The following is an 18,898-nucleotide window of genomic DNA, read 5'->3' on the forward strand; positions in this document are numbered from 1 at the left end:
AACCAGGAAGCTTTTCTTAGAGGGACAGAGTAAAATAAATTTTAATTATAATGCAGATGACATCTTTTTCTAATCCTCTCCACTGTCTGCTACATACAAATGTGTGTCGTGCCTTCTCAGGGGTTTTCCCACAACTTAACTAACTGTGTGCACACCCTCCCTCCTCCCCGAACTTAGGAATGCAGACCTCCTCTGAGGAGGCAGAGTCCCATTGTTGTGCCTGATTTGAAATGCAGGCTCTAATGTCAGGCAGCCCTTGGGAGAAGAAACCCTGAGATCCATTCCTCCTGGGCTGGAACAGCTTTTTCTCTCTGGGAGAACTGTTGAAATGTGGGTTTCCGTGTTAATCAAGGTTCCCAGCACGTCCAGAATGTGTTTTCCAACCGTGTCCCGGGCTCTGGCTACTCCAGCCTGTCAAGAACAGACTTGCCAGGGCTGTGTGGGGCTGCAGAGATGTTCATTCCAGGTTCAGAGTGATAGGGATGATTTTTGGAGCCGGTCGCAGCAAGCCGGGACTGGTTCTTGTGGTGTAACGGGACCAGAGGTGTTGGGGCACACTCAGCCAGGCACCCGGCTGTTTTCCTTAACTGCTTCCCTCCCAAACCCCCGACCCCTATGCATCCAGGCACCAGACTGAAAACACCTCCGACGTGAACGGTTCCTTTTATATAACCAGAGGAGTAGCATTCTGATGCTCCTATTCTAACAGGTAACAGTGCTGTGTCCCGAGTTATGTTCTAAGTGCTTTACACATGGGGATCCCTTCATTCTTAGTGACACCCCGTCACATGCTGTTATCCTGATCTTTACAGACCGGGAGCCTGAGGCTTCTGCAGAGCGGCAAAGTCATTTAAGCAAAGCACACAGCTGGTCAGCGGCCACTGGCCTGTGGATGGAGGGCGAGGGCTGGCTGTGCTTAACCACCATGCTGTAACATCTGTTGACATCAGGGTTATTAAAATGCTGGCAGTAAGATAGATGTAGCTAGACTCAGATCCTCCTGAAAAGCAGCATTTATGATAACTTGGGAATTTTCCAACTGAACTTCAGTTTGCTTGGACAAGCATGAGCCTCCTCCACCCCCTGCATTTGCCTTGGTGAACAGTTTACCTGCCTCATCACAGACCCCGGGACCAATGGCTAGGAAAACATGAAATTTTAAAAGTGGAGCCGTGTGAGTTGGAAACCGTGATCTAGTAGTTGCTAAGCCTCCCTCCCTTTCTTTCCTGCTCACGAGATTCTTGCTACTTAATTTGTATACGTAGTACCTTTTCTTACACCCTCAGTCCCCCCAAAAGAACCCTCAAATTTCTGGTGGATGCAGTTCAGGCAAACCTCAGAGAGGGGTCTTGAGGCCTGCCTGCGTCTTTCTCTCACGGCGGCTGTGCGTGGATGTGGTGGCTCAGACGAACCTGGCAAAGCTCATGGGCAGCATGTTCTTGGTCTAAACCCAGGAGCATCTCTTTCTCTGGAACCTGTACGTGAGCTCCTGTGTGGGGTGGGGCTCAGGATGGCAGGATCCAGAACCGCCCCACCCCACCCCCCCAGCTGGCACAGAGAAACTCGACTCCGCCCTGCCCTCTGCCACCTCCTCTCCTCAAGACCAAGCTCTGGAAACAAAGAATCAGACTTGCCTTCTAGGAATGATGTTCAAATTCCAGGCGAATCGCTAGAGAATCTGAGCATGGAGAAAAAGTCGTGTTACTATAACGTGGTTGTTGTACCATGTAGAGTGCCTTGTGAGCCGCTGATAATTCAAGAGTTTTATTGCTGGGAGTTGAACATAAAATCCAAAGGGCACGTGAGTGCTGCATTTCCATCCAGTGGAACCTGAGCGAGCCGGCCATACTGTACTTGCTCTGGCGTGTCGCGGTGCTCTCTGTCACAGATGCCCACTGTCCCATGCTGACAGAAAAACGTGAGAATGACTTGGATCCAGCCAGTCTGTGAGGCACACTGACTTCAGAAGACGTCTGCCGAAACCAATGTGAAAGAGCTGGAAAGTATCAGCTGGGAGATTAGGCTGTAGGAACTGGGACAGATCAGTGCGATGTGTTTGTCTGTCCTTTCCCAAGACTGGAAACCACTGGATTGCTGGGACCTGTGCTTATTCTTCGGCCCCTCCCATGATGCTGGGCCGTGCATGAGATAACAGTGCATGTGACTGTGCGTGAGCAGGAACTGATCTCTTCTGGCCTTTCCTCGGGATGTAATCTAAGGCCGGCCAGGAGGATCCTTAGAGCGTTAGTAAAATCAGCCAGAACTTCAAAGGACACTGGTGGCCACACCAATGAGGTCGAACCATTGCCAAGGGCAGAGGTACTCCTGTGTTACCTTAAATTTCTAGAATTTATTTTGTGGCCCCAAAGACCCAGACACTAACCTAAGCCATGACTGAAATGACTGCATGTCAGGGCGGAAATTCACCTTCCCTCCAGATGGCAGCAGTTGAGGGGAGGGCACACTGTTGATACACATTCTGGTTGTTTGGGGCAAACCGACAGAATTCTGCCAAATGTCCCAGTCCCATGTGACCTTTCCTGTGAAGCAGGAATGTCATTCTTTTTTTTTTTTTTTTTAAGCTTATTTATTTTGGAGAAAGAGAGTGCTCACAAGCTGGAGAGGAGCAGAGAGAGAGGGAGAGAGAATCCCAAGCAGGACCTGAGCTGTGAGCACACAGCCCAATGCGGGGGTTCAGTCTCACAAACCATGAGGTCATGACTGAGCCGAAATCAAGAGTCAGATGCTCAACCAACTGAGCCACCCAGGCACCCTGAGGAAAGTCATTCTTGGTCCCCAAGGAGCACAGATATTAATTTGAGTGCTCTCAAATATACAAATGGATGCATTTTGCCAGATTTTCCTGTATGGTCACCTCTCACCAACCATGAGGTCAACAGCCCATCGAAGTACTTGTATATAGTGACACAATCCTAGTTGGGAAGGTCAAGTCTCATAAAATATAGGCACTTTGGAAAAATAATAAAATTTGCAGTAATCTGTGTGATTAAACGAGTATGTAAAATTTCTAGAAGGCATTCACCCCCCAGAATAATCATGAAGGTGGCCATATGGGGGTGACGCTTGAATTGCCTTGTTCAGCCAGCTGTTTGAGACAGGTGCCCGCATCATCTGCTGAGGGGGAAGCTCCCGGAAGCCAACCTCGCTCTTTCTAGGGATGTAGAAACAGCTGTCACTGGCTTGAGGTGAAGACCGCTGGAGATTGTTAGCTAGCTCAGGATCTGTCTCCCTCCCTCTCCTACCCCCTCCTTACCTCCCACCCTCTCCCCACCCCAAACTATGCATCTAGTCAATTGTGTAACCTCCTAACTTTTCACAAATTATGCAAGAGCTTAAGGGCATGGTTTTCCATGTCCAGAGGGTCAGTCTTCCCAGCCTCCTTTTCGCTCCTCCCTAGGTACTTCCTGCCCTGCCCCGTCTCCACAGTCCACAGTAGGGGAAGAACAGTTGTGGTTTTCCTTTAAGGAATTAGGGTAGAAGTTACAAGATAGCAGAGTTTATATTTTAGGTAACAAGTGTAAAGCAGGATTATCTCAAAATCTGGAGCCAAGTATTGTTGTTTATAAAATGCCAAGAAGTCTTGCTGTTCATGAACGACGCTGAGGGGAGAGGGGGTGATGGAGGGAAGTGGCCTGGGCATCAGGGAGGAAGGAGAGTGTAAAGAGAAATATGAGAACGGCCTACGGGATCTGGGTGAATGCAACTTCAGCCAAGGGCGGCACAGAGGGTATGACTGCTGGTGACCACGTTTCCAGAGCTCAGACCAAACAGAACCTAGGGTCACAGTATCGGTCAGGATGTTAGTTCAGCTTCCAATGACAGGAACAACCAAAGTAACAGACTTAAACGAGACAGAAGTCACACGGAAGACCTGGGGAGTGGGCAGGCTGAGGCTGTTGCGTTGACCCCACAGTTGCAAGGGATCTAGGCCCACTGGGGCTTCTCTTCCATTTGGAGGATGTAGCTCCCTCCTCAGGTCCAAGACAGCGCTGCATCCCCAGCTCAGAAGTCCCACTAAGCAGCAGGGTACCTTTCCTTGGTCAGAAAGTGGTCATGTGGCCACATGCCTACATTAAGAGAGGAAACTTGAGGAGTCACCTCCTTTTGTTGTGTAGCCACATGCTCAGCTAATAGGGAGCTTCAAGTAATTTGAAGAAGAAAAGCTCCACAACTAAGAAAAGGCCTAGACAGGCCTCATCTTGGGGTATTTGTTGATTCAGTGAATGCAGAGTGCCTCATATGTTCAGGCATTGCTGGAGGGCAGTAGGGAAGAAAGCAGATGAGTTTCTGCTCTCATGAAACTTGAAATCTACTGGGAAGCAAGATAGACGATAAATTACCAGTAAATGTGGCCTGGTTGACAATCTGCATTCTGTACTCAAGTCTTCCCAGTGAGCTGTCTTCAGATGTCCTTGTACATAATTAACGATCGATGTCAAACATCGCTGCTAATGTCTGCAGGCATCTCGGGCAGTGCCCGTTGGCATCTCTTTGATGCAGGTGTCTGTGCTCTAAGAAGGAGAGTGGGAGAAGTAAACAGTTAGTAAACAGGAGTCCCACTTTGAGAGCGACCCTGAATCCTGCAGCCAGCACCCTCCTAGCCTGACGTGCCCACAGAGACTTGAGGATAAGAATCCAGTTGTAAAATCCCAAGTCTGTTTCCTTTTTCTCGGGTGGAGAAGGATTTGGGCCTCTTCCTTGGCTAAGGTTCAGACGAGTATGATGAAAGGTAATTGGGTGATTCCTATAGACTTTTGGGGCCACGCTGGGGAACCTGGGAGAACATAAGGACATGGTTTTCCTGCTCACATGACCTTTACCCAGTGATCCCTGAGCCTGGTCTTGCTGGGAACCGGGCAGGTGTCCAAGTTCAGTTCACATGTTATAAGTGGGCGTGGATTCTAAATTAGACCCGGAGGCAGTGTTGCCCACCCAGACCTCCTGCCCTGGCCACTGTGCAATGACCTGTATCAGTGATTCTCAAACTATCGGAGGTGAGGGACCAGTTTTTGTTAAGTTTCAATTTCCAGTCTGTCATAAGAATGAAAGATTAGAAAAATGAAATGAAAAAGACCTACACAACACAAAGTCAGACTTCTGTTACTGGATTTAAGAGACATATTCTGTCCAGTTGATCTAAAAGTTTCTAAAGCCTAAGTCAGTTCCTGAATTGAAGTTTGCCAGTAGCAAAGGACTCAGGGCTGCTGCTCGCAGCCTGGGGACTGCGCTTTGGGCAGCAGTGTCCAGCAGACTCGGAGCTGTGGCCAGTCGGGGACTGCTCTCCTTCCCAGCTCCGTGGTAGTACGGTTCCCGAGGATGATGAGGAAGCTCCCGGGTGTAGTTCTGCCTCCTTCCCTGTACATCTCTCTCTGGCGCCCAACGCCCGGCTCCCCTTGTCTTTGCTACCGGAGCCGACTGATAAAAGGAACATCTTGGCCAGCTCTCCTATCATAGTCCCCGTGTATAGGTGAACATTTTACTACATGCTTGCAGCTGGAGAAACAAAAGGTCACAGCTAATTGTAATCATTATCTCGGCTCCCCTACCTGAACAGGGCTTTTGGCGTATCCTGGTTGATGAGCCAGGCAGCCAAGGGTGAGGCGGGCGGGCCTCTCGAGCCAGCTGGCCTGGCTGCCCAGGCGGGGCGGGAGGTCACCGCTGACCCTGTGTTGCAGTTCTCCAAGGAGAGGCACGTCATGGACAGGACACCTGAGAGGCTGAAGAAGGAGCTGGAGGAGGAGCTGCTGCTGAGCGGCGAAGACCTGCGCAGCCACGCCTGGTACCACGGACGCATCCCCCGCCAGGTACCCGCTCCCTCTTCCTGCCAGCGCGCCCAGCTGCTCTCGAACACCAGCACGCTGAGAGCCCTGCAGGCTGAGCCTCCAGCGCCGTGTCGGAGGGGCCCCAGTTTAGCCGGAAACAAATACAGTACACTGGCCTGCAGTAACTGAACTTGGGCCTGTCTCTCAGGGGACCCTGGGCAGAGCGAAGGTCGGGAGCCCACGTGCCTGGGACGTGGGTGGAGGAAAGGCGGGCGTTCCATGGTCGCACAGCTGGAATGGGCAGCAGGCAGGGGCTGCAGGGTCACAGCCCCACGAGGCGCGGGGCCGGCCTGTGGTTTAGATCATTGAACTCTCGGCTGGCTGCCAGCTGCCGCAGACCCTTTGGAACCTGCTTCTCTTTTAAGGCAGTAGTTTAATTTCAGGGGAAGAGAGGGTGTCATCAGGGCCAGTGACAGCAAGGCCACCAGTGCCCTAGTGGGGTCAGCAACTCTACCCTCCATCCCTCCCCTACCTGGAGCCCTGCCCTGGAGGCGGCAAGTAGAGGAATTATACCAGTGACCACAGCCTCATGGCATGGAATGTACTCTGTGACTATCATTTGGGTGATAGCTGTGAATAATGCGGTTTTTTGTTAAATAGTATAGAAATTGAAAAAATACAAGTGCAGAATTAAGGTGTAGAATTTCTCTTGGGTTTTTATTGGAACCTGATCTGGCCAGTCATTCACCCAGGACAACATGACAGGAAAAGGGTGGCAGGGGATGGAGGAGGGCACGTGGAGGGCATCACATGGTGACAGTGTGTTTTTAATGTGGCAGATTCCTCAGCACTATCAGAGAAATAATCCTTATTCTAGCTTTTTGGGTTTTGTTTAAAATGGATTGTAGAAAATGCAGGGAGTAAAACAAAGAAAATTAAGCTCTCACCCATAATGCTCTGTCCTGGAGATAACCACTATGAACATTTTGATATAAATCCTCCTCTGAGGCTTTTCAAGTATGAGATCACACTGCATATACTTGTGCAACCCATTGTCTTCACCTGATGACGTGTCCTGGGTATTTTCTTCTGCTATAAAATAGCCTTCCACACCCTTCTTTGTCGTATGTATGTCCATTCTACCATGCCCCTCACCACCACCCTGTAAGATAACAATTATGTTCATCACTGTAATTATGTCCTCAGGCTCTATCCCAAGAACTGGAATTACTGTGTGAAAGCAAATTTTTAAGGCCAAGATGGAATTTTAAGGTAACCATGGTAGCCTGCTATCCTAACTGGTCCAATGTTAGGATGTCTTGGAAAAAAAAGTCAAAGTTTATAAAACTGATGACTGTCACCACCGTCCTTCTCTTTATTGTGATCATAAAATTCATTTACCACTGACAGGGTAAATTTTATGTCATACATTATTTCAGGTTGTATAACTGAACACTGTAACAATAAAGTAGTATGGCTAACTAAATCTTCACAGCTGCCGGCTAAGTGATACTGTCCCCGTTCCACAGGTGACGTCACTGAGCCACAAAGAGATTATGTAACTTGTCCAGGGCACTCCACGGAGCCGGAGTGCACACCCAGGCAGCCCGGCCCCAGGAACGGCCATCTGCAACCCAGTAGAGACTCTCCTTTGGCTGTGAACTTCAGCATCCTTGTAGTTAACAACATCTGAGCACACAGAGTACAGTGTGTTCCAGGCGCTGTACTAGTGTTTTGCATGTATTATGTATGCAAATATATAATCCTCCCTATGACTTCGTGAGGTGAGACACTGGCCTGACTTTGTTACAGGCTCTCCAGAGAGTGCTGTGCCCAGAACCATGCTCAGGTCTCCGATTCCACAGCACCCGGCCTCCACCAGCGTGTGGAACTCTCCTCCCCATCCACCAGGCTCCTAGATGCCAGCAGAACTCGCTCCTCCGCTTGTTGGGGGTGGGAAGGGATCAGACTCCCTAGACATGAACTTTCTTCTTTGTTTTATTCTCTGTCATTTTACTTTGGATCTGCCTAAATGTCATCTTCTTATGACACCCTCCTGGCCACCCCGTTGAAAGAACAGCCCTCATCCCTTCCCAGGCACTGCTTATCTCCCTTCCCGATTGACTTCTCCTTAACTTTACAACATCTGACATACCATACCTGCTGCTTATTTATCTTCACCAAAGTAGCAGCTCTCCACCAAACACAGGAGCTCCGTGATAGTGGAGACCCTAGTCTGCCTCACTCACGGCTGTAAGCCCTGTGCCTACAGTAGTACTTGGCACACAGTAGGTGAGCAGCACATAGTTCTTAAGTGAATGAATAGGTCTTCTAAGAATTTGACATTTGGAAAAATAAGAAGCCAACCGAGGAAGCAGAGACACAATAGCATTGTCCACTGTCGGCCCAAAGAAGTGGAGAGCGGTATGGCTCTTAAAAGGAATGTACGCTTGCCTTTTCTACCCCTCACCATTTTGTCCTGAAGGTGTCAGAAAACCTCGTGCAACGAGATGGCGACTTCCTGGTTCGTGACTCTCTGTCCAGCCCCGGAAACTTTGTCCTGACCTGTCAGTGGAAGAACCTTGCTCAACACTTCAAGATCCACCGGACGGTCCTGCGGCTCAGTGAGGCCTACAGCCGCGTGCAGTACCAGTTTGAGACGGAGAGCTTCGACTCCATTCCCGGCCTGGTGCGCTGCTACGTGGGCAACCGCCGGCCCATCTCCCAGCAGAGCGGAGCCATCATCTTCCAGCCCATCAACAGGACGGTGCCCCTGCGGTGCCTGGAGGAGCGCTACGGCACCTCCCCAGGCCGGGCCCGGGAGGGCAGCCTCACCGAGGGCAGGCCCGACGTGGGCAAGAGGCTGAGCCTCACCATGGGCAGCGTCCAGGCCCGGGAGCAGAGCTCATCCAGGGGAAACCTGATCAGGTGGGTCACGGCCTTGGGTGGGGTGGTACTGGGCCCGTGAGGGGCTCTCTGGACGCGCCTGGGTTTACTCAGGTGGATGAGGAGCTCATGGCAAGGGGGAGAACAATAGAGAATGTCACTAAGAATGCCGAGTGGCATTGGAAGAGCTGTCATGGGGCAGTGCATGATTATTTCCCAGTTGACTTAGTGCCAAAATTAAATGTAAGGCAGCTGCTGAGGAAGAGAGGAGGGTTGGCCAGGAGAGATTTGGGAAGGAAGGAGGATTCTGGCTGGTCTGAAGGCTAGGGAAGGTTTGGATAGACGCTGCAAAGGGGAGGGCGGTCCAGGTGCGGGCTCAGCATGAGCATGCGTGTGGCGATAGGAAAGGACAAGAGTTACTTGGCGTGGGTAGATCGGTGGGGGTGAAACAGAGGGCCATGGAAGGGGCTGGTAGGGGCAGGCTCTGGGGGGTGACCACAGCCAGATCGCAGACGCCTTGGAGCCAGGTTTAGAGGTTTGAGGAAGCCTCAAAGACTCGATGTGGTTAACGGGGTGTCCCGAGAATAGAACAGGGCAGCGATGTGCCAGAGGGGCAAGGAGAGAGCTTGGAGCAGGAAGACCAGTTAGTGAGCCATGGAGGGTCAGGGTGTGCAGGGACAGTAGAGGGAGAGCCTGGGACCTTGGCTTCCTGGGACTCCGGTGCGGGTGGAGAAGGGCAAGCTGGGGACCACAGGAGGGCCCAGAAAAGGGGTGGACTGCAGAGGGGAAAGCGGGTGCTGCATCTGAGATACAGCTGTGGGCTTGCTGAGTACTGAGTATCCAGCAACATTTTTGGGGTTTGGGAGGAGAGTTCAGCCTTACGGCAGGTGAGAAGAGACCTAAGAGAGCTGGAGACATTGAGAGCCTGGGGGCCGTGGCCCGAACCTGGGAATAGCCGGGACCCCCCTGCCCTGGACTGCCAGTGGCACGTGCTGTCTGACACCGGACCTGTGTGTTCTGGAGCGGGGCGCTGTGCCTGCCGTCTGACTGTTCCGGAGAAGGAGAGCCGGGAAAGGCAGGCCTGGTCGGTGAAGTCTGGCCCCAGGCGCTTGGTTACACGGCTCCCCTTGTCCGGCTCCCTTGCGTCTGAACTTACATACTTAAACCAGCGTGTTTTATTCCACTCGTTGGTGCCACTCGTTGGTGTTCTTTCTGGACAGGAAGAAATGCCGTAAACTATAATTTGTAGACTGCGAAGATTCAGAAGCCAACTCAGGACTCTGAGTAACACATACCAGGTCGTGTGCAACTCGGAAGCTCTGGTAGATGTTAGTCAGCGTCTGGCTGTGGACCCTGCCTACCTGGGCACAAATGCTGGTCCACCACTGATCAAGCTGCATAACTTCTCTGGGCCTCACTTTCCCCACCTGGAATGATGGGGCTTGTGAGGGTTAAATGATTTAAGACTTGGTGCCGGTACATAGAAAGCGCTACCTAGGGGGCGCCTGGGTGGCTCAGTGGGTTAAGAGTCTGATGTCAGCTCAGGGCATGATCTCTGGTGTGTGAGCCGCACAGCGGGCTCCGAGCTGCAGGCGCAGAGCCTGTTTCAGATCCTCTGTCCCCTTCTCTCTCTGCCCCTCCCTGCTCACGCTCTCTCAAAAATAAATATTAAAGGACAGTAAGTGTAGGTGTTGATAATCTTAATAAATATGATTTTTCTGGAGGGCAGTGAGATGTAGGACTCAGTTGCAGGCAGGGAGGCAAGAAGTGACATATAGAAAGTCTCTGTTCTTATTACTAAGAAAAGACTTGAGATCCCTTAAAATTTTAAAGGTGTACTTTTTCCTCTGTTTCTTTTGTGACTGTGGGGTTGGCTGCTCAACTAATAGAAAGCTAATGTCATGAACAGAGTCAGGGAGTTTTTGGCAATGCACGCAACTCCGGCCCAGTGGGGCGCTGGGGAAGGAGGCCTGCCTCCTGGTCTACCCTCAGTGACCAGATTTAAAATATTAACTAATTAATTAATTAGTTTAAATTTATTTTTATTGTTTCTTTTTTTCTGAGAGAGAGCAAGCAAGGGTGGGAGAGGGGCAGAGGGAGAGAGAGAGAGAGAGAGAGAGAGAGAGAGACAGAGACAGAGACAGAGACAGAATCTCCAGCAGGCTCCACACTCTGCTCGGAGCCTGGGACTGGATCCCACAACCCTGGGATCGTGACCTGAGCCAGAATCAGGACTCAGAGGATCAATCAACTGAACCACCCAGGCGCCCCCAAATATAAATTTATTTCTAAGGAAATGGGGCACCTGGGTGGCTCAGTCAGTTAAGCGTCCGGCTTTGGCTCAGGTCGCGATCTCATGGTTCATGGGTTCGAGCCCCACATCGGGCTCTGTGCTGACTGCTGGCTCAGAGCCTGGAGCCTGCTTCAGTTCTGTATCTCCCTCTCTCTCTGACCCTCCCCTGCTTGTGCTGTCTCTCTCTGTCTGTCAAAAATAAACAAAAAACATTTTAAAAAAAATGAAAGAAAGACTGAGAAGGTCTCTCAGTCAATGAGGCAGGTCTAACAGAGCCACTTTTCTTTCTTTTGTTTTTTATTAATGGGGGGGGGGTAGCAGAGAGAGAAAGAATCCCAAGCAGGCCCCATACTTAGCGCAGAGCCCAACACGGGACAGGAGATCAAGACCTGAGTCTTGATGTCAAGAATAGGACACCTAGGGGGCACCTGGGTGGCTCGGTGAGTTGAGTGTCTGACTTCAGCTCAGGTCATGATCTCACCGCTTGTGTGTTCGAGCCCTACATCGGGCTCTGTGCTGACAGCTCAGAGCCTAGAGTTTGCTTCCAATTCTGTGTCTCCCTCTCTGCTCCTCCCCCACTTGCACTCTATCTCTGTCTCTCAAAAATGAATAAATGTTAAAAAAAAAATTTTTTTTAAAAGAACAGGACACCTAACTGAGCCACTTTCCAGGCGTCCCCAGAGCCACTTTTCTGATTGCCCATTGAAAGCAGAACTCCCTGAGCCCTGTCACTTCTTGCAGCAATAGAAGTGTCCACATGTGAGGGTGGGGTGGGTTCAACAAGGAAGCGCCCTCCCGTGCCTGCCCGCACCGCACCTTCCCTGACGTCAGCCCCGCTGGTTGGCTGGCAGTGTGTGCTCTCAGCCAGGGTGAGAGTGGCCCCGGTGGGTGTTCTGGGCCCGTGGAGTCTGGCCGCTCTGAAGATCACTGCATAAGTACTGCCTGGCTGAAGCCATTGCCTTTTGGAATTTGCCCTCTGACCAGCCTTATCTCTGAGGGGTTGCTGGAATTTCTCTGTCGCTGGGAGTTTGGGGTTTTTTTTGGTTTATTTGCTTTTTCCTTCCGTGCTTGCAAAGGTAGGAAAGAACGTTGAGATTTCTGTAACAGAAGCTTGTGGGAGGGCCGATGAAAGGTCATTACAATTTGGCAGGTGCAGTGCAGTCTTTCCTAGCAAAGGAGAGATTCTGTGTTTTGGTGTGAGAGAAATTCCCAGAGGGACTAGGCAAGGGAGCAGAGAAGTGCTAGCAACTTGTGTGGAACGTGACCATCGCCTTCTCCCTGTGTGGCTGCACTCGGTGCCTCTCGGCGCCCGCTTGGTGTGCAGGCTTGGCCCTTCCCCAGGTCAGCACAAGGTCAGCCACGGGGCCCTGGTCCTTCCAGGAGGATGAGAGTGACAGTGTCCCAGGGTGATCCAGTGGGTTCTTTGGGGGACGTGGAGATTTGAGCTGAAATGCAGGCAGCCCCCCGGCTTCCTTCCTGATGCTATGAGGCATGGTAGAAAACGCATTTTAGTTGAACAAATCACTCCAACTGGGTCTGTAAGTAATTTTAAGCTCTGTTAAAAGTACACATTCCAGTTCATCAGTTTTTCCTGAGAGAATCGTGAAAATCTTGACCCTGCTCTGCTCAACCGGATGGAAGGGCTCAGAGGCGGCAGCCTAGGACCTGACTGGATTGGTCCTGAGGACGGGGCGTTGGAGCCCAGGGCACGGTCCTGTGCCGACCGCCCCCGGCAGTAATTTCCTCCTGCAACAGACATTCCTTTACTGTTGGGATGTGCTGTACCACTTGCCTTCTAAGCAGTCATTTCTCTTAAAAACTTTCCATGACGCTGCCTAAAGGTTTTATGATTTAATGACATGTCTCTCTTCCACTGGTCTTTTGCTTCAGAAATAAGGAGAAAAGCGGGAGCCAGCCAGCCTGCTTGGATCACATGCAGGACAGAAGAGCCTTATCCCTGAAAGCCCACCAGTCGGAAAGTTACCTGCCCATTGGTAGGTCTTTGGGACTTTCCCAGGAGGAGGGTGACAGTGTTAGCCTGATCGCCTTCAGGCTGTTTCCCTGCTTTTTCCGGTCACCTGATCTGGGGACAACACAAGGCTCCGTGCCTGTGGACAGGAGGGTGAGGGATTTGTAGAACTATATCCAGGTGCAGATCACCGAGCTGGACACTTCATGTGTGCTAGCACTCAAGCCTCACAACAACCCTTCAAGGCAGGAAGGCTCATCCTCTCTTAGTTGCCAAGGAAACTGAGGCATAGAGGTTGAATGACTTACCCAGAGTTATCCATCTGGCAAGTGGTTAAGCCAGCATTTGAACACAAGTTTTCTGACCCACACTAACTGGAAGCCTTCATGACACATGAACCTGCTGTCTCTGTGCCCTCCGTGGGCAGAGACAGGATCTCTGGGGCTGGGTCAGTGCTGGGTTCCTGGGGGAGCAGCCGTCCAGCACCCCTTCCCTCTCCGTTCTTTCACAGCTGGAGGAGTGAGGGAGTGTGGGAGATGGGGACACCTCGTAAGCAACTATATTAGTAAGCCCTGGGTCGTCGTTCACTGTTTTTGTAGCTGACCTTCCTTGGGACCACAGGGTGCTTTTCCTGATGCCCCGTGGTGAGCCACTTGTGTGTGGGGCATCTCACCGTCTTGTCCTGCCTTCCTCTGGTGTCTCCAGCTCGCCCTTAAAGCTGGCTAGATGCCACAGGCTGTGTGAGTGACTCAGGCCCTCATGCTATGTGACTAAAGATTTCGGTTTCTGAGGGTGAGACTAGATTACTCACTGCCCTCCAGTTCCACGTGTTGTCCTGTTCTGAGCGTACTAATCTTTTCAGACCAGAAGGTGACCCTGCAGCCCAGCTGTTGGTAGAACCCCCTCAGAAGCGAGGTGTGGCTTGGCCCTCGAGATGCCCTAGATTGCACTAGATTGGGTGTGGGCCGGTCACACAGAGCTGTCTTTGGGAAGTAGAAAATCGAAACCCGAGGGCATGCACTGAGGGCTGGGGAGTGGTCACTCCAGTTTTGTTTTGTGTTCTCTGCACAGTGGAGCTTCTCCTGACCCTCTCATGTCCTCCACAGGCTGTAAGCTGCCCCCTCAGTCCCCAGGCGTGGACACAAGCCCCTGCCCAAACTCACCCGTTTTCAGGACGGGCAGTGAGCCCACCCTGAGCCCAGCGGTGGTTCGGAGGGTCTCCTCGGACGCGAGGGCAGGGGAGGCCCTGAGGGGCTCAGACAGCCAGCTGTGTCCCAAACCACCCCCCAAGCCCTGCAAGGCACCTGTCCTCCAGGCTCCGCCATCTCCATCCACCTGGCTCAACTCTGAGGCCAACTATTGTGAACTGAACCCAGGCTTTGCTGCCAGCTGTGACAAAGGAGCAAGGCCACCGCTGTGTGCCCAGGACAGCTATGTGGAGCTGCTAACGGCCAAGCTGAACGGGGCACCAGGGCCCCGGAACTCGGGCATCAACTACTGCACCCTTGATGATGATGCTGGGGCTGCACCTTGGGAGGCACCGGTCACGCAGCTGGACCTGGGGCAGGAGGCCGAGGGCGCGTTTGTGCCGCCCCGACTGGAGACTGCCTCCTCATTCAGACCCAATGACTTCGAGTCAAAGCTCCTTCCCCCTGAGAACAAGCCCCTGGAAACAGCAATGCTGAAGCGGGCAAAAGAACTGTTCACCAACAATGACCCCAAGGTCATCGCTCAGCACATGCTGAGCAGGGACTGCGTGGTAAGTGCCCGGACGGGTGGCTGGTGGTCTGGCTTCTGAAACTTTGGAAGGGGGAATGCCAGGTTGGGCCTCACTCCACCTTATCCTTTAAGTGCTTTGCTCATAGAAAAAGTCTGAAGATAACCTGGGTGGGGATTTACTTAGAGGGTGGGCAGCGCAGGCCCGGAACAACCTTTGCCCAGGCAGGAAGCTTGTAAAAATCACCTCGGGCAGAGGGCTGGCAGGCTCCTGCTGCGGGCCATGCCTCCGCAGTGGCTGCAGAGTTCTCCCAGCTGGTGTTGATTCTGGAATTCTCTCCTGGCCTCAGCTCCATCAGAGCTGGGAAAGTCAAGTCCAAGGAGAGCCGACTGTAGATGAAAATGTACTTTCTGGAGTAGCAGAGCCTTGGTTATTTTTATTTTATTATACATTATACACACACAGGCACTATGTATATATTCTATTGTTACTAAAATGGGCTTTAGAATAAACATTTTTTATTTTACATTGACTTTTTCACAAGTAATTACTTGCTCGATTTAGAAAAACTAAAATACAGGTTAAGAGAAAAGAAAAAAATTAAAACCAAATAGTCTAGTTTCCTGATGATCACCACTGTTAACATTTACTCTGCAAACAGACATGTGTACATAATTTCAAGCGTGTGTGTTTGTTTTCCACAGAAATGGTATAGGCCTAAACATATGATTTGATTTGATTTTAGTTTTTTCTAAACCTACTGTCTTAGACCCTGAGTCTTTGATTGAACACATATCATGACTGTTTTTCACGTGACTAAATAGGTTTCCATAATTATCATTTTTGATAGGTTGTGTATCTTTTAGATATGGCAGCTTTTGTTCATAGGTGACCCCACAGCAAAATTATCCTTCAGGGAGAGCTTTCTAGAAAACAGGTGTCTGAGGCCGGCGTGGGCTCAGCCTGTCCCCCAGCGTAGAGACAGATCCGTGCGTTGGAGCGACAGGTGAGGCCGTCGTGAAATTTGAAGCCCTTATTCGTGGGCAGCAGTGAAACTAGCTTCAACATCAGGGCCTGTTTAGGGGCTGAGTTTTCCTAAATACATTTCCTGGGTCATGAATCACGACAGGAAATCTGGACTCTGAGCGCTCCCCTAGGGAGTCCCCAGCTGACGGAGCTCGGAGCTCGCACAGAGGCAGGAAGCCTCCCAAAACAGCCTTGAGGAACTTCAAGAAGGTACTAGCTGTTCTGGGCTAAACAAACCCCTTCCTGAAAGTAGTATTGAACCAGGCCTGGAACTTGAGGGGGGCGGGGGGGGGGGGCGGGGGGGGGGGGGGGTTGTGTGTGTGTGTTGTGTGTTGTGCAGGGGGAGGGGCCCTGAGGAAGGATCCAGGAAAGGGGCAGTGCTGAAGAACAAAGGTTTGCTCACGTGGTTGGCTGGGTGTCCTTGGGCAGTGCTCACAGGTCGTATTAAATCTTTACCTCACATTAAAGCAGGCTAAACCTGTTCGGGCAGTAAGAGGATTTAAGATTCCTGTTCAAGTTACCTGGCCCGGCCCTGGTCCTCCAGCAGGCCAGGAGTCTGGTGTGCACCTGCCTGAGTTCTCCACAGAGGAAGCTCCTTGTGCAGAAGTGGTCCAGTCTGATTCCCAGGAGGGAATGAATCCTTCCCCGTGACCTCAGACAGGGCTTGGAGGATCTAGGAGAGTCTAGGAGGAGGTGAGATGCCTGATCACCCATTGGCAGGAGGGTCTGGAATGTTCCTACCACCTCAAGTGTGTTCTCAACTGAAGGAGCATGAAGTCTGCCCTTTTTCCTGCTCTCTTTCTTTCTTTGCATTTTGTCCTCCTGGTTGCCCCTCCCCCATTTGCCTTTAGGAGCCCCCTGGTGCAGTGAGGCAGAGACCCGGAGCAGGAGGCCACCTCACTGTGCCCACCTTCATTCTCCAAGGACAGAGCTGTTGACAGTGTTTTTCCCTCCCTCCTGAGTCCCCTGCCACCCCGTACTTCCTGATTCTCCTCCTGGAGCCACTGACTTTCAGGGCTTTGTCAACAGAGCAGGCATCTCTGAGGGAAACAGAATGAGGGCTGTTGTTCCCCACTCCAAATGTAATGGCTACTTGGAAGCTGAGAACAGGCACTGGGCAGCACGGGGGGCCCAAGTGCTGGTTCCCACCCTGGGCTGATGCCCAGAACGACCATCATGACAGTGGGTGGTCCTAAGCGTCTCCAGGCTGCCTGTCCAGCCGTGTCCAGCCGTGTCCAGCCCCTTCCTGGGGCCTGGCTGGGTTGGGGGTCCACTGAGCCCCTCTCACCCTGCAAACGGGCACCACCCTGGCCTCACGCATAGTGCAGTCTTCTTTACCCACTTGTTGCAAGTGGGGCCCCATATGTTAGAGTTGGCCTCTGGGGATGAACTCAGGTTCTCCACTTTCTCCGCCTGTAAAGAGGAAGAGAACACCAGCTGTCCAGGTAGTTGTGAAGATTAAGAAAAATAACTTCTGGGGGCGCCTGGGTGGCTCAGTTGGTTAAGCCTCCGGCTTTGGCTCAGGTCAGATCTCACGTTCGTGGGTTCGAGCCCCGCGTCAGGCTCTGTCCTGACAGCTAGCTCAGAGCCTGGAGCCTGCTTCCAGTTCTGTGTCTCCTTCTCTCTCTGCCTCTCCCCCTCTCATGCTCTGTCTCTATCTGTATCAAAAATAAATAAAACATTAAAAAAAAAATTAACTTCTGTAAAGCCCCCCCACACCATGCCTGGCCCAGAATGAGGCTAGGTCTTAGTTAGCCTTGGGTATTCAGCCTTGATGGAGCGTGGACTGTGGGCCAGGCCAGCCATGGTGAGGGGGGTGGGGAGGGACATTGATGCAGGAATTCAGACCACAACCCAGGCGGGAAGTGCTCTGCAGGGGGAGGTACAGGAGTCTTGGGGCCTCTGCGGCAGGGTCTTGAACATGGGGGAAGGAAGGAAGATCATGGAGGGGATGTCGGAGAGAGTTTTCAAGGCTGAATAGGAATCGGCCAGATGAAAAATGCGGAAAGAATCTTCCGAGTGAGAAACAACAGACATGTGCAGCGATTCGGGCGTCAAGGGTTCCGTTTACAGAGGATTCCCCGTGTGGGCAGTGACGTGGGGACAGGGGTGCGGGAGGGGAGGCACTAGCAGGTCTTTACTTGAATGTTTTTAAGGCTCTACTTCTGGTGCCAAATTATTGCCTCCTTTTATTTGCAGCTCCGTGAGGGACACAGGCCCTTAAGTGCATAGTCCAGATGAGAGTCTTCTGCTGAGAGCGGCAGAAATGGTGGGCAGAGCCAGGCGATCTCATTATAGTTTGGAAGGTCCCTCGGCAGTTGAGAAGGGTCAGCGCTCCCCCTGGGTCCCTGCAGCAGCTCCCGAAGAAGGGATGAGGAGCAGGCAGGGATGGGAAGCCCTGCAGATAGGACAGCTAAGGTCAGAAGAGCAGCGGGGACGGGAATGCCTCATCGTGGCACACTGTTGTTGCTTGCCGGGTCCATCTCAGAGTAAATGCTCTAGAAGCACCCATCCCTCCTCTGTATCTGTGAGCTGCACAGCTCTGGGCATTTCCCAGGGGACCTAATCACGGCCTTGCCGTGTGAGCTCAGGATCCCCTTGTCCCGCAGTCAGCCTTGGGGCAGGCAGGTGCTGGCATGTCCTGGCAGCCCCCCAGGAAAGGGACCAGAGGATTACATGCTTACACTGAAGGCAAACGGACTTGGAGGCTTCTCTCTCAGAGCAGGAATCACTCTGATTACTAGCGCTTCCAGAACAAAACTGAATCAGTGATCAACCTTTGAATTACATAGTGTGTGCATGAATTGGAGGGTGCCCACCACCCAGAAGCTGGATCTGGAGCCTCTAATGAGGCAGCTGCCTAAACAAAGTGTACGTGACGTCAAGTGGCTGGGTTATGCATCTGGGCCGCCTTGCCATGGTCAAGGTGTAAATCCCTTTCCAGAGATCAAGCCAGAATTCTTCCTTCTTCTACAGGCCAGTGACTCACAACTTGTATTTTCAAATAGCTTTTAGAGGTTTTAAAGTCATTTGATCCTTTACAAAGTCCTTGAGAAAGGTGAACTTAGAAGCTATGTTAGAGAAGGGGAAACCGAGGCCCAGAGAGCCTAGTAGGAATTCTGTATCCCGTTTCCCAGTCCACCACTGGATAGCTGATGCCCACAGGTTCATTTCCTCAGGGCTGACAGTGGTTGCTTTGCTTGACCACAGAAGTGAAGGGTCAG

General features: G+C 51.8%; 1 protein-coding gene across 4 annotated transcripts in view; it reads left to right on the top strand.

Annotated features, from left to right (window-relative positions):
- BCAR3 (BCAR3 adaptor protein, NSP family member) overlaps positions 1–18,898 on the top strand; it is a 136,698-nt gene that overhangs the window by 98,138 nt on the left and 19,662 nt on the right. For all 4 annotated transcript variants that reach the window (XM_029947613.1, XM_029947612.1, XM_029947615.1 and 1 more), the window contains 4 exons: positions 5,697–5,825; positions 8,269–8,711; positions 12,853–12,956; positions 14,038–14,690. In XM_029947613.1, the coding sequence (XP_029803473.1) occupies positions 5,697–5,825; positions 8,269–8,711; positions 12,853–12,956; positions 14,038–14,690 (1,329 nt within the window). The remainder of the gene's footprint in view (positions 1–5,696; positions 5,826–8,268; positions 8,712–12,852; positions 12,957–14,037; positions 14,691–18,898) is intronic.

Source organism: Suricata suricatta, chromosome 8 (assembly GCF_006229205.1).
Source record: "Suricata suricatta isolate VVHF042 chromosome 8, meerkat_22Aug2017_6uvM2_HiC, whole genome shotgun sequence".
Classification (NCBI taxonomy): Eukaryota; Metazoa; Chordata; class Mammalia; order Carnivora; family Herpestidae; genus Suricata; species Suricata suricatta.